Genomic DNA, 23084 nt, shown 5'->3' with positions numbered 1-23084 from the left:
CTGAGTGAGGTCTTCAGGGAAAGGAAGGAATTCTCCAGGTGAGCAATGAGAAGGCTGAGAATGTCCAGCAGAGAAAAAACAAAGTGGTTATAAAATAGCACAGTAATCAGCATGGTACGTTAGTGTTGTGGGATGGAGTGACCCAAGAGATGAGCCTGGAGAGACAGACCTGGGTCCCCTGCTGAAGGACAGGCCTCACTGATCACACAAGGGTCTATTTACTTATTCATTTTCATTCTTAATTGGATTTTGTTAAATATGTGTCATAGGCACATGGTATAAAATCCAAAAAGTATAAAAAGTATTTAGAGAATATTAAATCTTCACCCTTTCCCTACCGCCACCACCCCGTCCCTCTTCCTGAAATAAGTTGCCATAACTGGTATCTTGGGCATCCTTCCAGAGCTATCTTCTGTACATTTACAAATATGTGTCTCTGTATTTTCCACATAAAGGTGGCATATGATACTTTCTGTCCTATACCTTGCTTTTTTATTTGGGTATTTATTTTATTTATTTGGGGTGTGGATGTACCATAATTCATTGGATCAATCCTGTATTGATGTAATTTAGGTAATTTCTAGTCTTTTGCTATTATAAACTATGCTGCAATGAGTATCCTTGTATATATGTCAATTTGCACATGAAAGTATATCTATAGGCTAAATTCCCAGGAGTGGAACTGTTGAGCCAAAGAATATAAGTATTTTTAGTTTTACTAGATAATGCCAAATTACTATCCATAGAGGCTGCGCTGATGCCTGTTTCCCCATACCCTGCCGGGCAGGGAGTATTCTTAAACTTTTTGCTCTTTTAGGCTAGGACTTTTAGGCTTTAGCCTGTAAGTGATGATAAGCTGCTGAGAGGCTTTTAAGGAGGGGAGTGTCACAATCAGATTTATTTTTTATTTTTTTATTTTTGTATTATTATTTTTAATTTATTTATTTTTGGCTGCGTTGGGTCTTTGTTGCGGCACGCAGGCTTTCTCTAGTTGCAGTGAGTGGGTGCTACTCTTTGTCGCGGTGCATGGGCTTCTCATTGTGGTAGCTTCTCTTGTGGAGCTGGGGCTCTAGGCGCGCAGGCTTCAGTAGTTGTGGCACGCAGGCTCAGTAGTTGTGGCGCATGGGCTTAGTTGCTCCGTGGCATGTGGGATCTTCCCGGGCCAGGGCTCGAACCCGTGTCCCCTGCATTGGCAGGCAGATTCTTGACCACTGCACCACCAGGGAAGCCCAGCTCCAAGGTGTTTTTGTCTGTTCGTGTCTTACTGGTTCTCAGAGAAGTTGGAGGAGCGTTTTTACTAACATTCTTCGGTCAGTCAGACTTACATTTGATGGCTCCTGTTATTCACCAAACTCTTCTATTTTTTTCGTATTCATACCATTCATTCAGAATTCCATATGCAGTAAAGTAACTTTAAGTTCTATACTTAATTTAAATATAATTTAATTAAATACATATTAAGGTCTCATACGTTCTGTTTGCTTTGGTTTTGTGTGTGGTTCTTCTGATACTTAGAAATATTTGTACGTAGTAATTTATAATTTAAATGTTATGTAATATCATCCATAATTTTATCTGTTTAGTCAGTGTGTTTTACTTTTTTATGATGAGCAGTGATCGTGTTTCCACTTCCTCCCTACCTTTTTTCCCTTTCATTTTCTATCTCCTATTATCCCAAAGTTTTATTTCTAAGTGACTATCTTTGTATAGTTGAATATGCTGTATTTCTGTTACCTGGGTTTTCAGCTTTGAGTCATGCCTTTGATTCCTGGCTTGTATAAGTGATACAATTAAGGCACTTAACTCCACTTGTCATCTTCTTCCCCTTTCCCCTTCTGTGCTAGTTGTATCGTTTCTGCATTGTCAGGGCATAAACACTGACATTCTGATCTGCCACTCTAAACATTTTTGGTTTTAGTCTTGGTTCTATGGTTAAATATATGTTCAGTGTTCACCATCAATTCTTTTGCTGTGGTTTCCCCAGTCATCTTTTGGTTGACCAAAGTTTGTTCTCCAGTAGTTTCCTCGAGGACCATGGAACACTATTCCTTAAGTTCTTGTATGTTCAAAATCTATTTTCTTAGCAATTTTCGTGTATTTTTGCTCATGTTTTTTGAGATCTGCCTCTGGTAGGCTGCTCCACTGTTCTTTTCCTGACTGTTGGACGTCTCCCTTGTATGTCTTCTGCTTGATTTCCACCCAGTCCTCCGTGATCCTACAGCTCTTGCAACCTCCCAGAGTTTCATCTATCTGCTTTTGGCAATCCTTACCCATTTTTTTTTTTTTTTTTTGAGACTGTAGGTTTTATTAGCCTCCATTTCCACTAACAATGGAATTTGCTTTGTTTTTTCTTGTTTACTTAGTTGGTTTTGATTATATCCAACAGGAAAAGAGGCAATTTACTGTTTTATGCCAGTATGTTTAGATAGAAGGTCCTTTAATTATATTTAAATGTGTGACCATATAGTATAACAACAAAGAACATGAGATTTGAAGCTAGACACACCTGGCTTCTAAACTAAACTCTACCGCTTACTATCTGATAATGGACAAACCATATTCCTTCTTTGACCATCAGTGTTCTTATCTCTAAAATAGAGATGATTCTTGCAACTATTTGATATTGTTGTGAGGAGTGAGGTAATACATATGTGATAAATAGGGGCCTAGCATAGTGTTTTGCAAATAGCGGGTGTTCAGAAGGGTAACGTTATAATGTTTCATGGATCTCCTGGCACAGGTGTCATTCATAATGACTTTAACCCTCTCTGGATGGCATTGTGTAATTACCACTCACTCAGCATTAATAACGATGCTGTCCCTGATGCTGTGAAGGAGACCCTTTGGCACTCTCCCACTTCACCCCTAATTCTATCCAGGGCAGTTAGTGCCACAAGAGAGGGACAGATTGACTGCTCGGAAGCCCCGGGGAGAGGACACTCTCCTCCGAATGGCAGGGTTGAGGGGTGGGGTAGCACGTGATCAGGGGCTGTCAGGAGAGGCAAAATTTCTTCAGGGAGAGATGGGGAGGGCCAGAGCTAGACCTGGATTCTGGGTATTCCCTGGTCTAGATTCTGGGATCAGGGATTGGGTGGGTGGGCTTGGGACTCTGTCACCCCTAGCAGGCCTGAGAAACCAGGTGGCACCGGCCTGAGAAACCAGGTGGCAGGATTCTCATCATGGCAGTTCCGGATGAGGTCAGAGGAGGCTGGGATATTGGATTGGAAAGAGATCCTAAGGCACGTGTAGTTAAGTTCTTGCTTCTGTCTGTGTGTTCTCAGGTCCAGGAGTCCCAGGCAACCATGGCTCCTACCACATTGGCCAGCAGCAGCTCTGATACAGTCTCTGCTGGTTGCAGCACCTCCAGAAGTCAGGACATCATTGAGCCCATGGACACAGAAACCCAGGAGGACAGGAGAGCATCTTCTGATCAGAACATTGGAGGCAAGAAGAATACAGAGGTGGATAGGAAGATGCAGGTGGATGGGAGGACGCAGGGAGACGGAACACAAACCACCCAGAGGACACAGGCAGATAGGAAGACACAGGTGGATGTTGTGACACAAGAAAGTGAGAGGTCAGAGTCAGGCAGGAATTCCCAGGAGGACGTGATGGCACGAGGAGAGGTGGGGACCCAGGCAGATGAGAGGACACAGGCAGACAGAAGGGTGCAGGAAGACAAGGGGGCATGGTCAGAGGGGAGCATTCCCACAGCCATGAAATGTTGGTCAGAGAAGGCGCCCATGACCGGTATCAGCCCACAGTCCAGGGCCCCCAAACGCCCACCTTCAGAGGATCCTAGGTCCCCTCAGATTATTGAATGCTTTGAACAGACCCCAGAAGAGTTCTCCGTCCCAGACAAACCTGATTTTATGCTCAGATCTGACGAGGCAGCAGGAACAGCCTCCGGGAACCGTGAGGAAACTGTGCCAGGTCCCCTGGTGGGGGGCCTCACGCGCAAGGCACAGCTGCCTCCTGAGGGCAGTTTGGAGCAGGTGGGAGGAGAGAGATGTCGAGGGCCAGAGCAGTCGGGTCCAGTTAAGGACAAGCCCGAGGAGGGCCTGTCCCAGGGCCCCAAGCAGGAACAGCCAGGAGAAGTGCCGCCTGTGGATCTGGGTGGCTGTCCTCCAGCGGGCCTGAGCCCCCAGGTGCCCACTCTGCCCTCTCTTCCTGGGGCTGGCCTGACTGATAACTCACAGCAGCGGCTGCCCAGCACCCCGGCTTCTCAGCACATGAACACAGCTGCCTTCCTACCCTCTGGGGACCAGGCCTCGCTGAGTTCTGCCCCCCCACTGCACCTGGGGCCGGGCACCCCCAGCCGGAGTCACCCGCCAGGAACCAGGGCAGCAGACGCTGAGGGGGCCTGCGCCAAGGTGCCCGGTGTGGAAGGGAGGACTTCAGGCTCCCGGACCTGTGACCCTGGCCTCATAGACTCCCTGAAGAGCTACTTGCTCCTGCTGCTGAAGCTGTCCAGCTCAGAGACGAGTGGCAGGGGCCCCAGGGCCCAGGGGGAAGCTGCCGCTGGGGATCAGGCACCCTCACCCTATCTGGCCCCCACCGTGGAAGTGGCCGGTCTGAGTCCCCGGACGTCACGGCGCATCCTGGAGCATGTGGAGAACAACCATTTGGTGCAGAGCGCGCAGACCCTGCTGCTGAGCCCCTGTACCTCCCGCCGCCTCACCGGCCTCCTGGACCGCGAGGTGCAGGTTGGCCGTCAGGCCCTGGCTGCTGCCCGGTGCCCTGGCCCCAGCCCCCTCTCTATCCCTGCCATCGTGGTAGGTGAGGAGGAAGGCCCTGGGCTGACCTCAGGAGGATCCAGTGAGGGTGAGGGAGAGGTTTCTCTTGAGGGGCCTGGCCTCCTGCCGACCTCCCAGGAGAGCGGCATGGGTGGGGCGCTGGTGGGGGTGGGTGGGCAGGCAGCCCCTGGGCAGGGACTGCTGTCAGCAGAGAGCGGAGCCCAGGAACCCTTCCGAGAGGAGGAGATCCCAGGGGAAGCTCTGACAGATCTCCCCGCAGCTACGCCCGAGGAACTGGCTCTGGGGGCCCGGAGGAAGAGGTTTCTCCCTAAGGTCAGAGCAGCAGGAGACGGGGAGCCAACCAAGCCCGAAGAAAGGGAGAGCCCCTTGGGTTCCCCCCGGGGGCCCCGGAAGGGTCTTGCACCTGGGCCCCCGGGGAGTCCAGGGCGGGAGAAACGCTCCCCTACTCAGGGCAGAAAGGCAGGCATGCTGGAGGTGCCGCGGGCAGAGGAGGGGACGGCAGCAGGAACCCTGGGCTCCAGCCCCAGAGCCAGCGACCTGGAAGCAGAGCTGGCCCTGGAGGAAGGCAAGCAGGGCACTCCGGCCAAGCCAAGGAGAGCCAAAGACCTGCTAAAAGGTGAGCGACAGGTACGGCTTCACAGGAGCGGGCTGCCCGCAACAGGGCCCTGCTGGGGTAACCCTGCCTGCTAGAGGTTTAGCGTACCTCTGTAAAGGGTATTCTTACGTAATAATCCCACAGGCTTTGGAATCAGAAAGGCCACTTGGAGTTGGAAATAGTACCAACTTTGTAACATTGTGAGGGTTACATGGGATAGAATAAATCAAGTACTCAGCACAGGGCCTGGCTTCAGTAGTATCCTAGCTCTATCATCATCATCACCACCATAATCGCCTCTTTGCAGACTTGTCCCTCGAGTACAGAGTGGTATGGACAGGATTCAAACGCAGGGTCCTAGGTTTAGGAGCCTAGGCTGCAAACTGAAGTTCCTCTCTTGACTGCTGTCTGCGGCCTCAGCTGTGAGGCTCTCCCTGGCCTGGAGTGGAGGTGCCATACCATGTTCTTTCTAGCTAAGATGTGTGCTTTGAAGTCAGGGCAAAAGCCTCAGAGATACAGGTGGGACCCAAGTGAGGGCTGTGTGGAGGCTTAATCCCGTTTTCTCTCAGCCTGTGCCACCAAGGACACCCTGGGAAGCAGGGGTAGGGCCAGAGAGGGCACACGATGGAGGGGAAGTGGTTTGTTCCTCTCAACTGTGCCCCTGCTTCCAGCCCCACAGGTGATCCGGAAGATTCGGGTGGAGCAGTTTCCTGATGCCTCGGGCAGCCTGAAGCTCTGGTGCCAGTTTTTCAACATTCTTAGTGACTCAGTCTTGACATGGGCCAAGGATCAGCGCCCAGTGGGCGAGGTGGGCAGGAGGTAAGCCAGCTGGGTACCACCTCCACCTGACCTGGCTCCCTAATAAATTACAGCAGCAATACTGTGGGGGGCATTGTCCCAGCACTTTGGATCTACCTCCTCATTTAATCCTCACAAGATCCCTATGAGGGAGATTCTAGTATTCCCATAGTGAAGAGGAGAACATTGGGGCTCAGAGGTATTAAGTCACTTGCCCAAAGTCACACAGCTAGTGCAGTCCTGACCTGTGTGATGCAGGCCCAGCTCTTCCCAGAGCTCTCAGAGACAGGGCTCACAGCATTCTCTGAGAGCGGGGTCTGCGAAGCCTCAGGACCGCAGGCTGGCCCTGGGCTGTGCCATGGTGATGGCCTCACGGAGAGGGTCTCCTCTCTGCAGTGCAGGGGATGAAGGGCCAGCGGCCCTGGCCATCGTGCAGGCGTCCCCCGTAGACTGTGGTATGTATCGATGCACCATCCACAATGAGCACGGCTCGGCCTCCACTGACTTCTGCCTCAGCCCCGAGGGTGAGTGTGAGCTCTGCCCCCCCTCCCTGGGGTCTCTGCCTGGCCCCCACTGGGTTGGGGGGGGGTGGCGGGGAACAGTCCTCTTTGCAGAGGTGGAGCTCTCTCTGGGCAGACCTGCCTGAGGATAGCGGCTTTCTCTTCTCTTTCTCCACACAGTGCTGTCAGGATTCATCTCCAGAGAAGAAGGTCAAGGTAGTGCCCCTCAGGGGGAGGAATGGGTGGGCCTGTGTCCCTACCCTGCTATCTGCAGGGGCTTCTTTAAAGACTTGGAATCTGTTCTAAATGCCATGTTTATCTCCACATACAGCTACCCTTTGCCTCCTAGTTTAGGATATGGTTTGTGGAGGAGGATGGGGGGGGACAGCTGTTTCAGAAGATGAGGGGGGAGGAAGTGGCTAAGGGGACGTCCTACAAGGAGTTCATTCAGCCTGTGCCCTTTGCCCATGTCAGAGCCCTTGATCAAGAGCAGGACTGGGCACCAGGGTACTTCTCACCCTGCCAGCTCCCTCCCCGGAGTTTCTCACAGTGGTCTGTGGACTCCTGCATTCGATTCACACAGGGAGCTTGCTGAAAATGCAGTTACTTGAGCCCTACTGCAGATACTCTTAATCACAATCTCTGGGGTAGGACCTAACACAATTGCATGTCAGTAGATGCCCTGGTGATTGTGATACACCCCAAAGTTTGATAAGCATTTTAAAGGCTCAGATATTAGGGGAAGAGATGTATTGCTCCTGCAAAAGACACACTAAGGATTAGGACCGTGAAGGTGGCTGGTGATGGAAAGGTTTCTAGAGCTTCATTTGCCAACTAATACATTAATTCCTTCCTTCATTCACTTATTTACTCATTCATTCAACTAGTGCCTTTTGTTCAGTTATCAAGTCAAATTTAATCAATATCAAATATAACCTCACCTAAAAACTAAAAAAGCCTAAAAACTTAGTAATAATACTTTATTATCATCAAATATCCAATCAGAGTTTCCCAACTTTCTCATAAGTGTTGGTTTATTTGAATTAGGAACCACTCAGTGCTTTTGGCTAATATAATCCCTTAAATCTATCAAATGTATAATAGTTCCTCCTCCCTCATTTGTTTTCCCCCCTTGCCATTTATTTGTTGAAGAATTTCTTACATTTTGGATTTTGTTGATTATATCACCATTTAACATGTTGCTTCATTGATGTGCTTCCTCTAAACTGGTAATTAGCTTGAGATGCTTGCTCCAATTCAGGTGCAAATTTTGGGTTGTGTGAACATTTCACAGGTGTGCTGTGTATTTCCTTTTGCATCCTATCTGGAGGCATGTGATGTCTGATTGTTTTAGTAATGTTAAGAGTGATCACTGGGTTCATTCAGGTGTTTTCTGCCTGATCTATCCCTTTTAAACTTTAAAAAACGGTATCTGATACAACCCCTGTCATCATCTAGGGGTTTTAGCAGTCACTGATTATCACCTAAGTCCTTTATTTCGTTAAGGTTTGCAACATGGAGTATTTTAATTCTGTCATTTCTTCTTTATTCATTAGCTGAAATCTTTTGGAAAAGAAGAAATGGTTATTTGGTAATCCTGATACATATAGGTCCAACAGAAAATGAAGGAAAAAATACTTTCTTTTCCTCCTTGCTCTTATTAGATTTCAGAATAATGAGTTGGTGCCCTAACATCCTCCAAAGGTCATGAATGAGGGTTTTTTTTTCCAGAGGGAAGGTTTTTTTTAACTTATAATTATGAAAGTATGGATTTTTAACACATTTGAATGTTCAATACTTTGCAATTATTTTGCTCTTGTTGTTGTTGGTAAGATTGTCTCATTTTTTGCCAGTAGAAGCCTCTTCAGGTTGGCTCTTGTGTCTTTCTGACAAGTTGCCAATTGTTTATGATACCTTACTTGCTTTATGGTCCAGAGATGTTTCAGGTCAGTCTAGGACACTTCCTGCCCTAGACCTGGAATCAACCATTTCTTTAGGGAGTTCTGGTTCCTTTTAGTGGAAAATGGTATTTAGTGATCCCAATTTGAGCTACTGCTACTGGATTTGTCTCACAAACTTTTTGTTTCAGTCAAACATGTTGGTTGAGATGGAGTCATTTATTCATTTGATCAAAACACTGAATTCTAAAACAAAGTAATTCTGATACTCTGTATTGATTGCTGCTTCCTCAGAAAACCCCGGCCTTCCACAGACACTGGCTGAGCCCTTGCTCTGTGCACACATGAGCACTGTTGAATGATGGCGGTTTTACCAGATACAGTGTCTGCCCTCAGGAGGTCATAGTCCATAGGCCCCCCCCCCAGTGCACACCCAAAGAGTAGTCATGGACAGAGTGGTGGGGTGCTATGGGTCCCACAGCAGTCAGTGGGGAGCTTCTAGTTTTCCACATTTCTCCTGTTCCCCTTCAGTTGGAGAAGAGATTGAGATGACCCCCATGGTGTTTGCTAAGGGTCTGGCTGACTCTGGCTGCTGGGGGGACAAGCTCTTTGGGCGCCTGGTGAGCGAGGAGCTACGAGGGAGTGGACACGGGTGTGGCCTTCGGAAGGCCTCCCAGGCCAAGGTCATCTACGGGCTGGAACCCATCTTCGAGTCAGGCCTCACGTGCATCATCAAGGTGTCCAGCCTGCTTGTGTTTGGGCCCAGCAGTGAGACTTCTCTCCTGGGCAGAAACTATGACGTCACCATCCAGGTACTGTCCCATCCCCCTGCCCCATCCTTCCACTCTCTCATCCCTCCCCTTCCCAGCCTGGGTCCTATTGGGAAGCCCAGTATGGAGGAGGAAGCCACCTTAGTCTCAACTTTACCTCGACGAGAGCCTGAGATGTAGTCCAGGCTACATCTTTGGGGCCATAGTTTTCAAACTGTATTTTTCAGCAGAAAACTTTCTTCACTGCCCTCAAAGATATCTTTCACAGAAGCCTTATTTGGGAGTTAAAAGGGGAGTGACTGTGGGCGGGGTCGGTACCTTGCTCTCCCGAAGTGTGGCCCCTGGGGCATTGCCATCTATCACTAGGGCTCCAGGAAACACACTTTGGAAACCACTTTGAAAACAAGTCCAAAGCCTCTTGTTTTACAAATGAGAAAAATGAGGTGCAGAGTAGGGAGGAGGGTAGGAATGAACCCCACCTCCCCCAGGGCTGGAATCCTCCCTGCAGCCTCTAGCAGATGGCCTTCCCACTAAGAGCCAGGCACATAGAGAACCGGGATGCTTCCTTGCTGATCAGAGTTGGTTCCCTTCAATCCACAGGGGTGCAAGATCCAGAACATGAGTCGAGAGTACTGCAAAATCTTTGCGGCTGAAGCCCGGGCTGCACCTGGCTTTGGGGACGTGCCTGAGTAAGTGCACAGGGAGGGGGCCGTGCAGTGTGCAGACCTGTTGACTTGAGCTTCTGCAGAGAACCATGATTTCACAGCCTCCTGGGGGCCTTCTGAGTAATGGCCATGTGCAAATGGGCCCCCAGCTAACCCCATGCTCAGTTCAATGGTTCCACAAAATCTAGAAATAAAGACCTCAAGATTCACTGCCCACTTTAGAAGAGCTTCTGCTCTGGTCTTCAGTCTCCTCCCACCCACCCTAATTCCCCACTCCTTTGCCCAGTTTTTGCTGATTGCAGAGTTTGGGCACAGCAGGTTCTGGGCCTCTCTGAAGGTGATGGGGTAGGCTAAAGCTTCCAGGCAAACTGGTCAGGATTCTAATGTGGTAGGTGGGCAGGGTCAGTGTGGATTTTTGTAGGAGTCAGCTACACATGGAAATTGTTTTCATTTTGAGACTTGGAACTTCAACTCTTGAGTATTAGGGTCTAGCTGGCATTGAGCACAGTCTGGTTGAATCCTCTCAGGGGTATTCCTTTCTGTTTGGCACATACAGGTCTTAGTCCCTCACTCAAGCACAGAGGCCTCCTGGGGCTATAGCAGGGTTCAGTTCTAATCCCACTGACCTCAGAGAATGGAGGAGGCCTCCATTTCCTTTCCTGAACTCAGGGTGGAACCCCCCTTCCTTGCTGTCCTTCAGGCTCAGAGCTGAGAGTTCTGTTCTTGGAAGGGCCTTCCTTTTGGATCCAAGAGTGTAGAATTGAGGTGGAGGGAGGAGCTCTCTGGGGCCATACTTCCTGCTCACTGCAGGGTGACACTGTGTTTAGGATCATCCCACTGTATCTGATCTACCGGCCTGCAAACAATATCCCATATGCTACCCTGGAGGAGGACCTGGGCAAGCCCATGGAGTCTTACTGTTCCCGGGAATGGGGCTTTGCTGCGGCTCCAGCAGCATCTAGCAGCTCTGAGGCCGTGCAGAAATGCCAGACCTTCCAGCACTGGCTGTATCTGTGGACAAATGGCAGCTTCCTTGTCACCGATTTGGCAGGTATGAGGGTGTGAGGTGTGCATGTACATGTGCAGGAGAGCATGCGGAGGGGCAGGGTCACAGTTCTCATTTACTAGTGTGCAGCGCACTTTGCACGTATTCTCCTTTGCTTTCACAGTAACCTTGTAAAGTGCATTGGACGGGAACCACTTTGTATGCAACGCTAATACATATCAGGGCCTCATGGAGCCTAGTCTATAACTGCAGTTGTATTTAAAGGAGTACACTCCAGGCTTCACTTAAAATTAAAAAGGAATTTACTTCAAAGACCGTTACATGGGATCTAATTCAAACCCCACAACCGCGTTTCCAAAATCTCCCTTTCCTTCTTCCCTGCAGCTCTGCTCTGAACTTTCTTACTCTCCAACTTCCTAAACTCTCTCTTCCATCCCCGCACACATAGCTTTGCAGTCTCCTCCTTCCCCGCTCCCCCCTCTGTCTTTGGTAGCTTTTTATTATGTAAACAAACTTAGTCTCTCTTGCTTCTTTTTAGTTTATTTCTATTTCTCCCATTACTCAGATTCTCCCCAACAAAGGAAGGCCAGCAAGCATGAATTCTCCTTCCTTCTTTGACCACTCCTTTCCAGGCCTACTCTCTGTAACCAGACAGGGCAGGGGAGAGGAAAAGATAAAATTCTCTCTACAGTGAGACGACTGGAATGCTGGGAATATCACACACTATTACATTTTATCCCTGATGTAAATAAGTGAGAAAACCAAGGGCCAGAGATAGAAAACTGGCTTAAATGTGCTTTGCACTGGGGTTAAAGAATAAATATTAATACAATAAATATTGTATATACAACTCTATATATTGAAGGGAGGGGGGCTAGTAACACATTAAACCATTATCATTCACTCTATTTGTTAACTCATAAATTTTTCTTTCCTTCCTTCCTTCCTTCCTTCCAACATTACTAAATATTGGGAAGATAAAAAGGTGAATTAGGAATAGCCATTGTCCTCAAGAAGCTATGATAAGTATACTAATTTTTACAATGAGATGATAACATAATATAGTAGAAAGACTTGAGAGTCAAAGAAATTCAAGCCTAGGTCTCATCATTTTCTAGCTGGGTCTGTGTTTTACAGAGAAGAAAAGCTCAGACGGGTTAGATCATTTAATCTCTCTGAGCTTCCGTTTCCTTTCCCTCTCTAAGAATAATCATATCTTCCCTGCCTATCTCTCAGACTTGTTAAGAAGATTAAATGAGACTGTATTTGTGAAAGCCCTCTGCAAACCAAAATTCTGTGCAAGTGTAAGGGATCACCATTATTATAATGCAAAATGGAATGTGATAAATGCTGAAAGAGAAATGACAAAGAAATTAATATTTATTGCATAACTACTGTGTTTCAGACACTAAGTTATAGTCCTACACATACTGTGATCTTCTCAATTCCCCTTCAAGATGGGCAGCATTATCCCTACTTTTACTGTCGAGGATTAGAGATAATAAGTGACTGGCCAAGCACACACAGCTCCAAAGTGACAGAGCTGAAATGTAAATCCAGGTGTGCCTGGTTCTCAAGCCCACATTTGTGCCACTCTATCATCCACGGGTACTCAGGCCTGTTAGTGAGAGGTAGGTTCCTGGAGGAAGGCAACCGGACAGTGTACAAACAGGGAAGGAGAGTCACAGGCCTGACGCATGAATGCTAAGATGCTGGGGTGGCCTGGCCAGGGTGGGAAATGTCTCCTTTGTCACCACTTGCCTGGATCTGTTCTTCAAGGCTGTCATAACCTAGGAGCCCATCTGAGCTTCTTGAAGTGCTTGCTTCCTGCCTTTATGAGTAGGTGGAAGTCAGTCTTATCCAGTGTTAACGTTTCTGCTGGCCCAGCCCTGAAATACCTTCACATTTCCACCTTCTCCCTCTTGCCCAGATGGGCTAATCTGTTATGAGGAAGGAGAAAGTTTTAGCTCAAAGCCAGAGGCCAGCTCAGTTTGTGACCTAATCTCATCCAGTAGAGGCAGGATTGCACAGCTGGAAGACTTTTGGATCTAGGAGTAAGAAAGACTGAACTTTGATTCACGGTGGTCATTGCACACAGACAGTGTTCAATTATTAAATGAATGAATAAATGTGACTTTGCTGCAGTCACTTAACTTTGAGCCTATCTCCTCACCTGTGAAAATGGGAATATTATTACTACTAATAATACAAAGATACCCACACTGCCCATGAGACAGGCCAGGGTGATGCCCAATGAGAGGGTACCTGAAGATGTGCCCTGCAATCTGGCAAGTTCCCATCTAAAGTGATATCCATCTTGGAGATATGGGGGCCCTAGAACCAGTCCAGGATGCCATCAACTCCCCACTCTCTCTCTTTTCAGGGGTTAACTGGAAAATGACTGATGTGCAGATTGCTACCAAACTGCGAGGGTGAGTGCTTCTTGGGGACAGAATGCCCTCTGAGAGTCTGCTCAGGGTGTAAAATGTCAAAGTTCTTCTGGTTCTCCATCCCTGAGGTGCTAGACCTGTGACCAAAGAGTCCCACTTGCACCCGTGGCCATGTAGTAATGTCTCAGGGGCCACTGATCCCCACCTGCTGTGCCCCTGACCCCAGATCTGGACCAGTAGCTCTTGATGCCCATGCACAGGACCACCTACAGTCCTGGGCTCTCAGTGTACCTGCTCCTCTTCCTTCTCACTTGTGAAAGCTCATCAGGGTGCAGATAAGCAGGGCCCTGTGAGTAGAGTGGTGAGCTGGAGTCTGCTCTAATTTATGTTAATAAGGCAGATCATCCTCACATCAAGTGATGTCCCACCTGATGAATTCCACAGGCCAGGGTGTAATGAGACCTCAGTTTAGAACTGAGGTTTTGGATGCTGCCATCTGAGGTGGCCCCAGGTGGACTCCCCAGCACCCTGAGGTAAGGTAGGGTGTACCTTGGGCACGACACCCTGGCTGTGGCCACCCCACAGTCTGTCCCCCAAGGACTCTCTCTCTGGGTGGGACTCCTACTCAGCTCTTACTATTTGGCTGCAGATACCAAGGCCTCAAGGAGAGCTGTTTCCCTGCCCTGCTGGACCAGTTTGCCTCTTCCCACCAGTGCAACACCTTCTGTGAGATGCTGGGGCTAAAACCTCTCAAGGGCCCTGAGGCTGCCCACCCCCAAGCCAAGGCCAAAGGCTCCAAGAGTCCATCTGCCGGCAGGAGGGGCCCCCAGCTGAGTCCTCAGCCCCAGAGGAAAGGCCCCCCCAGTCCCCAGGGCACCCGGAAGAGTGCCCCAAGCTCCAAGGCCACCCCTCAGGCCTCAGAGGCAGTCGCCACCCAGTTACTGGGACAGCATCCCATCCAAGATGGAGGCTCCAAGGCCCAGGGCATGCGGTAGCCCCCACAGGAGGCTGGGGGCCTCCACCCAGCAGCAGACCAACAAGGAAGCAGCTTGAACCGATGGAGACGTTCCCAGTACAGGACTAACTGGAGCAGGTGCACTGAGGAGGCACCACTCGGGGCCTCTGCCCGCAGCCTCTCCTCACTCAGCTCCTCATCAGATGCTTGGTGCATGACACCCTGCCCGGTGGCCTCTCCTGGTGCCCTCTCCTGGTGCCCTCTCCTGGTGCCATCGTCACCGCGGCTCCCAGGCCCTACCTCCCAGGGCCTGGCAGCCTAGCCCTCCTTGAAGTTTACACTGGCCACTGCTGGAGGCTCCCTGAGTCCTCTGCATGAGTTCTGCAACCAACCCCTTGCCCCAGGCCCTGCCGTGAATGTTGTACTCTGGGGGCACGCAGGCCAGCACCTACCCTTTTCCCTTCACTTGGCCCTGATCCCTCCCTGTCCTCAGGGCTCCAGACTTCCTCTGCAGTGTCTGGCCTGGTGACTCTCAGGGTGTCTTTTCCTTCGAGTAATTTTGCCTCATTCATCCCAGCTTATCTTGCAACTAAGCTGTCCCTGAGCCCGAATGGGGCTCAGGGCCCTTCCAGAGACTGTCATATCCTTGTGCAGTGATCTTTGGTGATGTGTGTTCATGCTCTTCCTTCCCCCATCACTCAGGCACTCAGTCACCTGCTTCCCATGCTCCCTTGCACCCTGTCCCCCATCCCTGGCTTTGAGCCCAATTGCAGCCTGTTGCCTGCCTTTCACTGAGTTCTGTTTGTTCCCCTGCCCAAGGGCTTCCCTAGCCTGACCCTCACCCTACCCACCATACCTAGGTGAGGAGCAGACCCTCTGGCCGCTCAGCCCACCCCAGGACACTCCTCCCCTACTTCTCCCAGGCCTTCTGCCCGTGAGGTGAGAGCTGGCATGAGGGTTGCATCAGCAGCTGTGGCCAGAGGGAAGGTGTTGACTTTGTGGGACCTTGTGCTCCGTACTGAAAGGAGGTGGGGTCACAGTGAATTTCACATCCCCTCTTGACCAGGGATAGAGGGCTGGGACTCTTCTCCAGAGGGTATGCACCTGGGAGGTGTAGGAAGAATGCAATCCACCCATGTGCAGGGTGGAGGAGTGTCTCTGTGCCTGGGAATTAGGACCCCTGCCCCTAACCATTAGCTCTTGACCCTGGAACTCCAGCTCTGGGCCTCAATATAGGTTCCCAAGGAATTGCTGTGCTCGGCCCAGCACCCTGGGCCCTTCCTGAGAACCTTTCCTTGAGGCCTGGGATGGGGTGGGTCTGGAGCTAGCCTGCTCCCCTTGGAATGCAATAAAGGCAGCAACTGTGTATCTTGCTCGCCCTTATCTGGTGTGGTTGTAGGTATATGGGGTCAGGGTCCCATCTCCCCAGGCAGTTCTCTGAAGGCGTCCTACAGTCCCTGGACCCACTGGAAAAATGAATCCATGTTTTGGATCCTAGATCCATGTTTTGGATCCTGAGGCATTCAGCCTCAGCCTTCCGTGGCCACAGCTAGACAGTCTGTGCTTCTTGTACTAATGGAATGATGGCTTGTGCCCCTTACGAGGGCTCTTAGGCCTTTGGAGTTGCTCATTCATTTGGAAGAGGAATGCAAAGGAAGGAACCCAGGAAGGAAGAGCAGAGCTGGGGCTCTGGGGAAACGCCCAGTGTCTTTGGCTGCCTCCACTGGGACAAGACCAGCCCGGGGGACGACCAGCTCCTGCCTCTCAGCTACTCACTGACTGTTTCCTGCCTCCCAAGCTGCAGAGGCTTCTCATTCCCAGCCCCACCCCATCACCCAGGCCTTTCCTTGCCTGATCTTTACCCCCCTCCATTTGACATTTCTGACTTCTCTACCTCCTCTTGTGCTCAGGTGACTCTGCCCACTTTTTCCTCTTGCTCCCAACTCTCCCAGCCTGCATATCCAGATTGCCTTGGTGAACTGAGAGCTGGAATATTGTTGATTTATTTATTCATTCATCCATTCATTCGGCAGACATACTGAGCAGACTTACTTTATGCCAGACCCTGAGCTGACCACTGTTGGGAGGCAAAGATGCATGAGGTGGTCTCAAAAGAGGCACTTTCCATTAGGTTTCTTGGGTTTTGAGCAACAGAAATGGACTTGGACCTTCATGGGAAAGGTGTTGGGGGTAGTTCACAGAACCAAAGGAATAGCTGAACAGTTGGCCTTTAGAAGGGCAGGAGCCAGGGTAGCTCCAGAGCTTGCCTCCCAGGAGCTGCTGCCGTTGGCTCCAGTGGGTCTCCCTCCACTCAAGGTTCAAATTCCTGTCCTGGAGCTCAGGGCATCGTGGACTGGGAGAGAGGTAGTTTTCCAAAGGATGGGGATTCTTACCAGAAGAATGGTGGAGGGTGGAAGGGTAGAAAGGGCTTGGCAGGCAACCACAGAAGATACCCTGACACATACACACACACACACACGTTTCTTCCCATCTGATGCACTACAACTCTCTCACAACCAAAAGCAAATCGCTTTCTGCTTGAGGAGACCATTCAAGGTCATAGTCAATGACTAAGTCCAGGGATAATGACCAAGGCTACCATTTTCCAAAGTCCAGTGTCACTAATGATACTCTTCCCTCTTTTATCACAATCTCCTTTTGAAATTCTGCAACCTGTGGAAATTATATAACCCAACAAGAAGGGAAGTATGAGTAAAGGCTACGGTCTATTTCTATAACTGGTCATGAGAACTAGTATTTATGACTAGGGATTTTTTTGCCCTTTGGAGTGACCCAAATCTTCAGTTCCAAAGTCCAGTTCCTAAGCAGTCCTGCCTGTGTGGCAGGCATTAGCCACTGGACATGGCAGTACCAGGAAGCACTTTAGGAAACCCCCACGTCCATCTGTACCCTGCCCCCTTTTAAGTAGCCGCAATCATATTTTCCCTTGATAGAGTTAATCATCCTAGCTACTCCTACGTGTCACTATATTTACTCGTATCCTAGATATACTCCTATCCTAGCTATGTGTGGCTCAGAGATACAAGCAACCTGAGATGGCCAGGTGCCTAGGCTTCTAATTCACTTGAATCATTACTATGAATTTTTGAAGATATGTTTTCTTGGGAACTAAAACCTCTACACCAGTCTAGTCCTAAATCTCAGATATGAGAAACGCATTGAGATGTAGTGATAACATGCCCCTCTTCACCCTGCTTCCTAGCCTGTAGGAGAAATAGCACCATGAATTGGTCGCCGGTTTGGAGCTTATGCTACATCTTGCAGGCCTTACCCAACCTTGCAAGGTATTGTTTTTAGCTGGTGCCGTAGCTGAGTTTTCAACAAACCATTTCACCATATTATCAAGCTAGCTGCTTCTAGACTGTGGGGATCCTGACAAGATGAGCAAAGGCCATAGGCATCAACCCATTACTTTGCTATAAAGTATATTCCCTGGTTGAATGCAATATGTGGGGATACCAAAATGCTGTTTGCAACAGTTGAGAATTCCATGGATTTTGATGGGAGAGGCATGATGGGTAAGGAAAGCAAATCCAAATCCAGAAGAAGGGCCCATAATGGTCAAGGTAAGTTCCTGCCCTGTTAAAGCCGTAGCATAAGTGTAGATTGAGGCGAGTTCAGCCGTAGGGCAGGAGGAGGCGTTATGGGAGAGTGAGTGACGCCCACACACAGCTTGCCTGTGCCTCCAGAACCCTATCCTGGAGCATTCACCTAATGCTGGTGGCCATGCCTGATTTGGGCTGGGTGGATCCGACAAGCCCTGTCCATAAGGGCCAGCATGGCCGCCTGGTAGGCTGTAGCCAAGCAGTTAGACTCCCCAGAGCCCAGCGTAAAGTCAGAGGGCTGTGTGTCAAAAGGATAATAGTTACTTGTTGGCCAGCGTATCACTTGATTCTAAACTCTGGGTTCTCCTGCCATATTTTTAAAATCAAGACTTGTCACAATCTCCATGTGGCTCCCCAGTATGCCACAGACAGATCCCTCAAGCACCACTGGCTCTGCCAGGTCATGTGGCCTGGTGGCAGAATCATTTGTGCTAAAGGCTTTTCCTGCTGGAGAGCCTTCACTTGCTCTGCGCCCTGCCCAAAGCTGGCCGTCTTCTGGGTCAATCAGTAAATGGGTTGGAGCAAGGTGCCCCAAACTGACAATTTTGCCTGGAATTGGGCCTTAGTGGTAAGGAATTCAAAATGTAGGAATTTGTCCTACGTTAATGGAGGATCTATTCTGACCTCAATAGACCCCTTGATCCCCAGGAACTTTATCAAAGGAACAGACATTTGCATTTTCACATGCTTTATCTCCCACCTCTTGACTCACATATATATATGTCTTACCAAAGCATCTAGGGAAACTGTTGATCTCCAGACCCTATCAGCATGATGCCATCAGCGTGCTGGAACATTGCATTGCTGAGGTCAAGGTCCCTGTGAGGCAGTCTGTGGCACAGAGCTGGACAGCTAAGATAATATATATCATTCAGCAGGACAGCAGTGGAGTACTGCTGCCCTGCCAGCTGAAGATGAATTGCTTCTGATGTTCTTTGCTCATCAAAATCGAGGAAAAAAATGAATTCACTAGATCAAAGGGTTCATACCAAATGCCAAGAGCTGGATGAATTTGCTTTAGCAAGAAGACCATTTCTGGAACAGCACCTGCAATTGGAGTCATCATGTTTTAAAGTTTACAACAATCCAAAGACCTCCTGGTGTTTTGCATTGGCCAGGCTGAGCTGTGGTAAGAATCACTATGACTTCACTCTCAAATCTGATAGTAACACTAATTTCTACAATTCCCTCACAAATACGGAATCACTTTTGATTTACCATTTCGGTCGGGAGGGGGAATTCTGATGGCTTGTGCTTCTCCTAACCTATTATAGTCATTCTTACCCCACTAATCAGAGCCATTGTGGGGGTTATGCGTGTTTCAGAATATATCCATTTCAACTGTACACTCAAAATAACCTTTCATTGGCTTTGAGATTCCACTGGGTCTACTATGGCGCAAAATTTAGTCTATTAAACATCTCTATGGATTGGCAGACCACATGCTCTTCTATTGTACCCAGAAATTGGACTTGGCTTGGAGCCAGTGTCCTACAAAACCCCTCTCCCCAAGTCTGAGTACTTTCCTTTCCTTTCAGTTCCCAGATAAGTGAACACAGATCCCTTTGGGGAAGGCTGCAAGGAAGGTTAACATATGCATCTAAGTGTTAAAATAAGGTTTTTCTTCAAAGATATTTGACTTCCTCTCCATTGAAAGTCTGGAAATTAAGTGGGAGATTTTGACTCTACCTTGGCAGCTGAGACAGACCTCTTTGCCCAATCAGAAACCTTTGGTTACAGTAGTAACTAGCTGGTATCTTAGGCACTGTCTGGTCTTTTTCATTCCTGGGGCCCAATGATTAATTAACCACAGCTAGGGGTCTGGTTTCCATGCCCATGTCCATTATGATGACTCCTCTACTCTGTTCCTTCTGTCTGTCTCTGCTGCTGAGATCAGGAAGTTCATTTCATAGGCGCTCTTCCAACCAGAATTCCAGGCCTAGAGAGGAAAGCCAGCAGAGCCTCGCCAATTTCTCACGGCAGGGAGTGAGACCATCTTCTGGGTCATGTCAGAGGACAGAGGGCAGATGGGCTGGATGCATGTCAGGGACCCAATAAAGCATTCTTGTTTCCTGAAATCTGTGAGTTCCTGCCTTTCTTGGAATTTTGGTCTTTTCTTATAATTTAGCATGGGTCAGTATTTAGTCCAGATTTGTATTATCCACCCCCATCTATAGCCCCCCTCCCCCTGCCCAAATGGTAAGAACTGTATCTGGCTGTATGAGCTTCTATAGAATCTCTGGTGAGTGAGAACATATCAATAAACAAAACCTGAATCAAAATTCTGTTCTGCTATCTTGGTCAAACAGCCTTAAAAAGTTTCCATAAATTTCCCCTATATTTTTTGGCAATGTATATTAGCTAGCTCATACAGTTTCTTCTGGGAGTAACTATTCTTTTTCCCGATTTGATTCTGCCTCTCATCCCTTGGGTTATGTTGACTGTGGATTCTGGTTACTGGCAGACCAACAGTGTTGTGTGGGACAGGGTCTGGGTCTCAGTTTTGTACCTTGATGTTGTCAGTACCCCTGAGCTGATCACACTCAGGGAGCGTTTCATTCATTAAACTTACAAGGAAATGGAATTTTCACACTAAAAACCCACCTTGCTAATTTTTTATGAGACATGTAACCATCCAGAAGACTGGACACTTTACCTGACAAGGGAATTCTTCCCTTCTTCTGAAAGGAGAACTTCAAGGGAAGCCAAAATATCAGAAGGTTGTTTGAGCTGAGAACAGTCAGACAGATATCAGTTCAAATCCACCTCTACTATCCATGTGAGCTTGGGCTTGTTGCTTAAGCCCTTGGAACCGAGATGCACGTGAGTGATTGGAGCTATGATTGGAGCTAGCTCTAGGTAGGAGTGTTAAGAAAATTCAGCTGAGTAAATTTAAAGCTCTAATTGGCGTTATTCATGAATTGGGCAGCATCGCATCTGGCAAGTATCAATAGAAAGGAGCTCTGAGGAGGTGTACAAAGTGGAAGGTTTTTAAAGGCAGAAAGAGGGTGGGACCATAAAGTCATAAAGGAAAGAAAGGATTATTTCAGGCAAGGTCACCTTCCCTTGGGGGAAAAGGAGAAATCTATCATGCAGATGAGATGACCTCACTGTGCTCATCAGGTAATTCCAGATTGATTGGTTAAAGGTTGCATTCCTGGGAGTGGCTGAAACTGTAGTAGAGTCTTGGTTTGCTGTCCTAGGGACAAGTGACTCCATTTTGTGCCTGTGTTCCTTTTTTTAATAGAGGCATCCCCTACTGACACCCAGAGGTCCTGGAATCCATGAGGCACTGTCCTCAGACCTCAGAACTGATGTGGTTCAGAGATGGCTCTTTCCTATGATTTCCAAAGGGCAGCGAGAGATAGCAGCTACCGTCTACTCAGCCTCAGGGGATACATCACGCATGAAGATGAAGGACCTTCATGCGTGATGTATGAAGTAAATCACTTGAACGAGAATCCCCATCTCAGGCTAAGGAATCTGCTTAAGATGCATCAGGTGTCCTACTGTGTAGACTGTGTCACTGGCAGAGAAATTTCATTAGGGCTCTTGTTTTCCAACAGGGCAAAATGTATATTCTTGGAGCAGTTGGAGTCAAATTATTCAGATTATGTGGCTGAGTGCCCATTAAATCAACCCCTATAGAATTTGTGCTGGGTCTTACTCAGGAAGTTGCTCAGAGACACAGTATCCCTGGTTTCATGGAGTCTGACTGGAGAATACAGTTCACAGCCATTAGGTCTAAGTGTGGGCCCAGAATCCATCCTGCCTGCCAAGCTGCAGGTGAGATAGAAACATGGTGTGGACACCTCAAACGCCAGCTCAGATCTCCCAAATAAAAACACGTGGCTCAGTGGCCTGGGGTTCTACCCCAGGCTGTTCAACTTCTCAATAGTCGCTCCATTTATGGTGCCGGGTCCTCCATCACACACCTCGGTGGAGGACAGGTTGGGGGGGAAATGGTGACCAGAATCTACCTCATGGGGTTATCATGAAGGTTATCTGAGATAGTGCAGGGAAAGCTCTTAGCCACCTCCTGGCACATGCCAACCCGTCAGCTGGTGCCATTGTCACCATCTCCGGGCCCACTCACATGCTGCTCTTCTCCTCCAAGCTGGGAGACCCTGGTGTTTCTCCCTTCCTTCAATGTGGGGTGGTTAACAACATCTCCACCCCACCCCTGAAAACCGTCTTTCCAGCTCTCGTCCCATGGGAAACAGTCAGTACTGCCTCCTGACCCACAAGCTGGTCAGTGATTAGCCCCTGGGCTGGGTCAGGCTCTCCACGAACCCCAACAGGCATGGAAGTGAAGGGACTGGGACACAGCCTTTGGAAGAGGGAACCTTGCTCCTAAGGCACAGTGGCATGGAAAGCAGTGTCTCACAGCGAGGCATGATATAGGCTTGGCAGACCCATGCAGGAAGGAGAGTTGGTGCCAGTCAGAGAGGCGACCGTGCCTTGCATCCTGTGGCACGATGTTACTGGTGGAGTCCCTCCTGGGTGGAGGGAAGCAAGCTGCACCTGGAAAGTCTCAGTGTCTAGATGTGACACTCAGAGGTGTTCATTTTTGTTCTTCCTGACCATTGTATTTAACTTGTGATGCCCATTTGTCAGCACCTCCCCTATGACACTACTGGTCTGTGGTAGATTCATTTGACCGGCTCCTCCCAGGAGGCCTACAGCCCTCCTCACGGAAACTTTTATAAAAATAGCTGGCTTTGCTCTAAGTGGATGCCACATCAGACCACTGCCCTGACAGAGGGAAAAAATGGAACAATCAAGGAACTGTCTTTGCCTATATAATTAACCAGCTTATCAACTGTGACTCCGTGTCAGGCTCTGGGCCAACAAGGCAATGGAGATCCAAATTAATAGTTCCCACAGCCCCTGCCAATGGCTGGCAGGAAATACTGTGCCTCCCAGAGGAGGATATAGCCTTTGGTATAAAACCCACAAAAGCCACGGATATCATCCTTGAATCACGTCATTCACAGGATGACGTGAATTAATAAGACCTACCTTTGTGGAACATCTTAACCTGCTTCAAACTGAAAAAGGAAACATCTCAACCTCTCATTATATAAAAAGCTAATATGAGATGGAAAGGCAGGAGGGATAGAA

General features: G+C 48.8%; 2 protein-coding genes across 4 annotated transcripts in view; both read left to right on the top strand.

The window, feature by feature from the left end:
- The window catches only part of ALPK3 (alpha kinase 3), a 47439-nt gene extending 31737 nt beyond the window's left edge, over positions 1–15702 (top strand). For all 3 annotated transcript variants that reach the window (XM_059912381.1, XM_059912379.1, XM_059912380.1), the window contains 9 exons: positions 3282–5373; positions 6024–6171; positions 6547–6674; positions 6831–6866; positions 9080–9360; positions 9919–10007; positions 10811–11034; positions 13373–13421; positions 14029–15702. In XM_059912381.1, the coding sequence (XP_059768364.1) occupies positions 3282–5373; positions 6024–6171; positions 6547–6674; positions 6831–6866; positions 9080–9360; positions 9919–10007; positions 10811–11034; positions 13373–13421; positions 14029–14374 (3393 nt within the window). In that variant the 3' untranslated portion in view covers positions 14375–15702. The remainder of the gene's footprint in view (positions 1–3281; positions 5374–6023; positions 6172–6546; positions 6675–6830; positions 6867–9079; positions 9361–9918; positions 10008–10810; positions 11035–13372; positions 13422–14028) is intronic.
- A 3301-nt stretch (positions 15703–19003) lies between these two features.
- The window catches only part of SLC28A1 (solute carrier family 28 member 1), a 49601-nt gene continuing 45520 nt past the window's right edge, over positions 19004–23084 (top strand). The window contains 1 exon segment of the mRNA XM_059912386.1: positions 19004–19089. The gene's annotated coding sequence lies outside the window, so the exon portion shown is untranslated.

The sequence above is a fragment of the Balaenoptera ricei genome, chromosome 2 (genome assembly GCF_028023285.1).
Source record: "Balaenoptera ricei isolate mBalRic1 chromosome 2, mBalRic1.hap2, whole genome shotgun sequence".
Taxonomy (NCBI): Eukaryota; Metazoa; Chordata; class Mammalia; order Artiodactyla; family Balaenopteridae; genus Balaenoptera; species Balaenoptera ricei.
The sequence above is the reverse complement of the archived record's forward strand: the minus strand, read 5'-3'. Positions and strand labels throughout refer to the sequence as shown.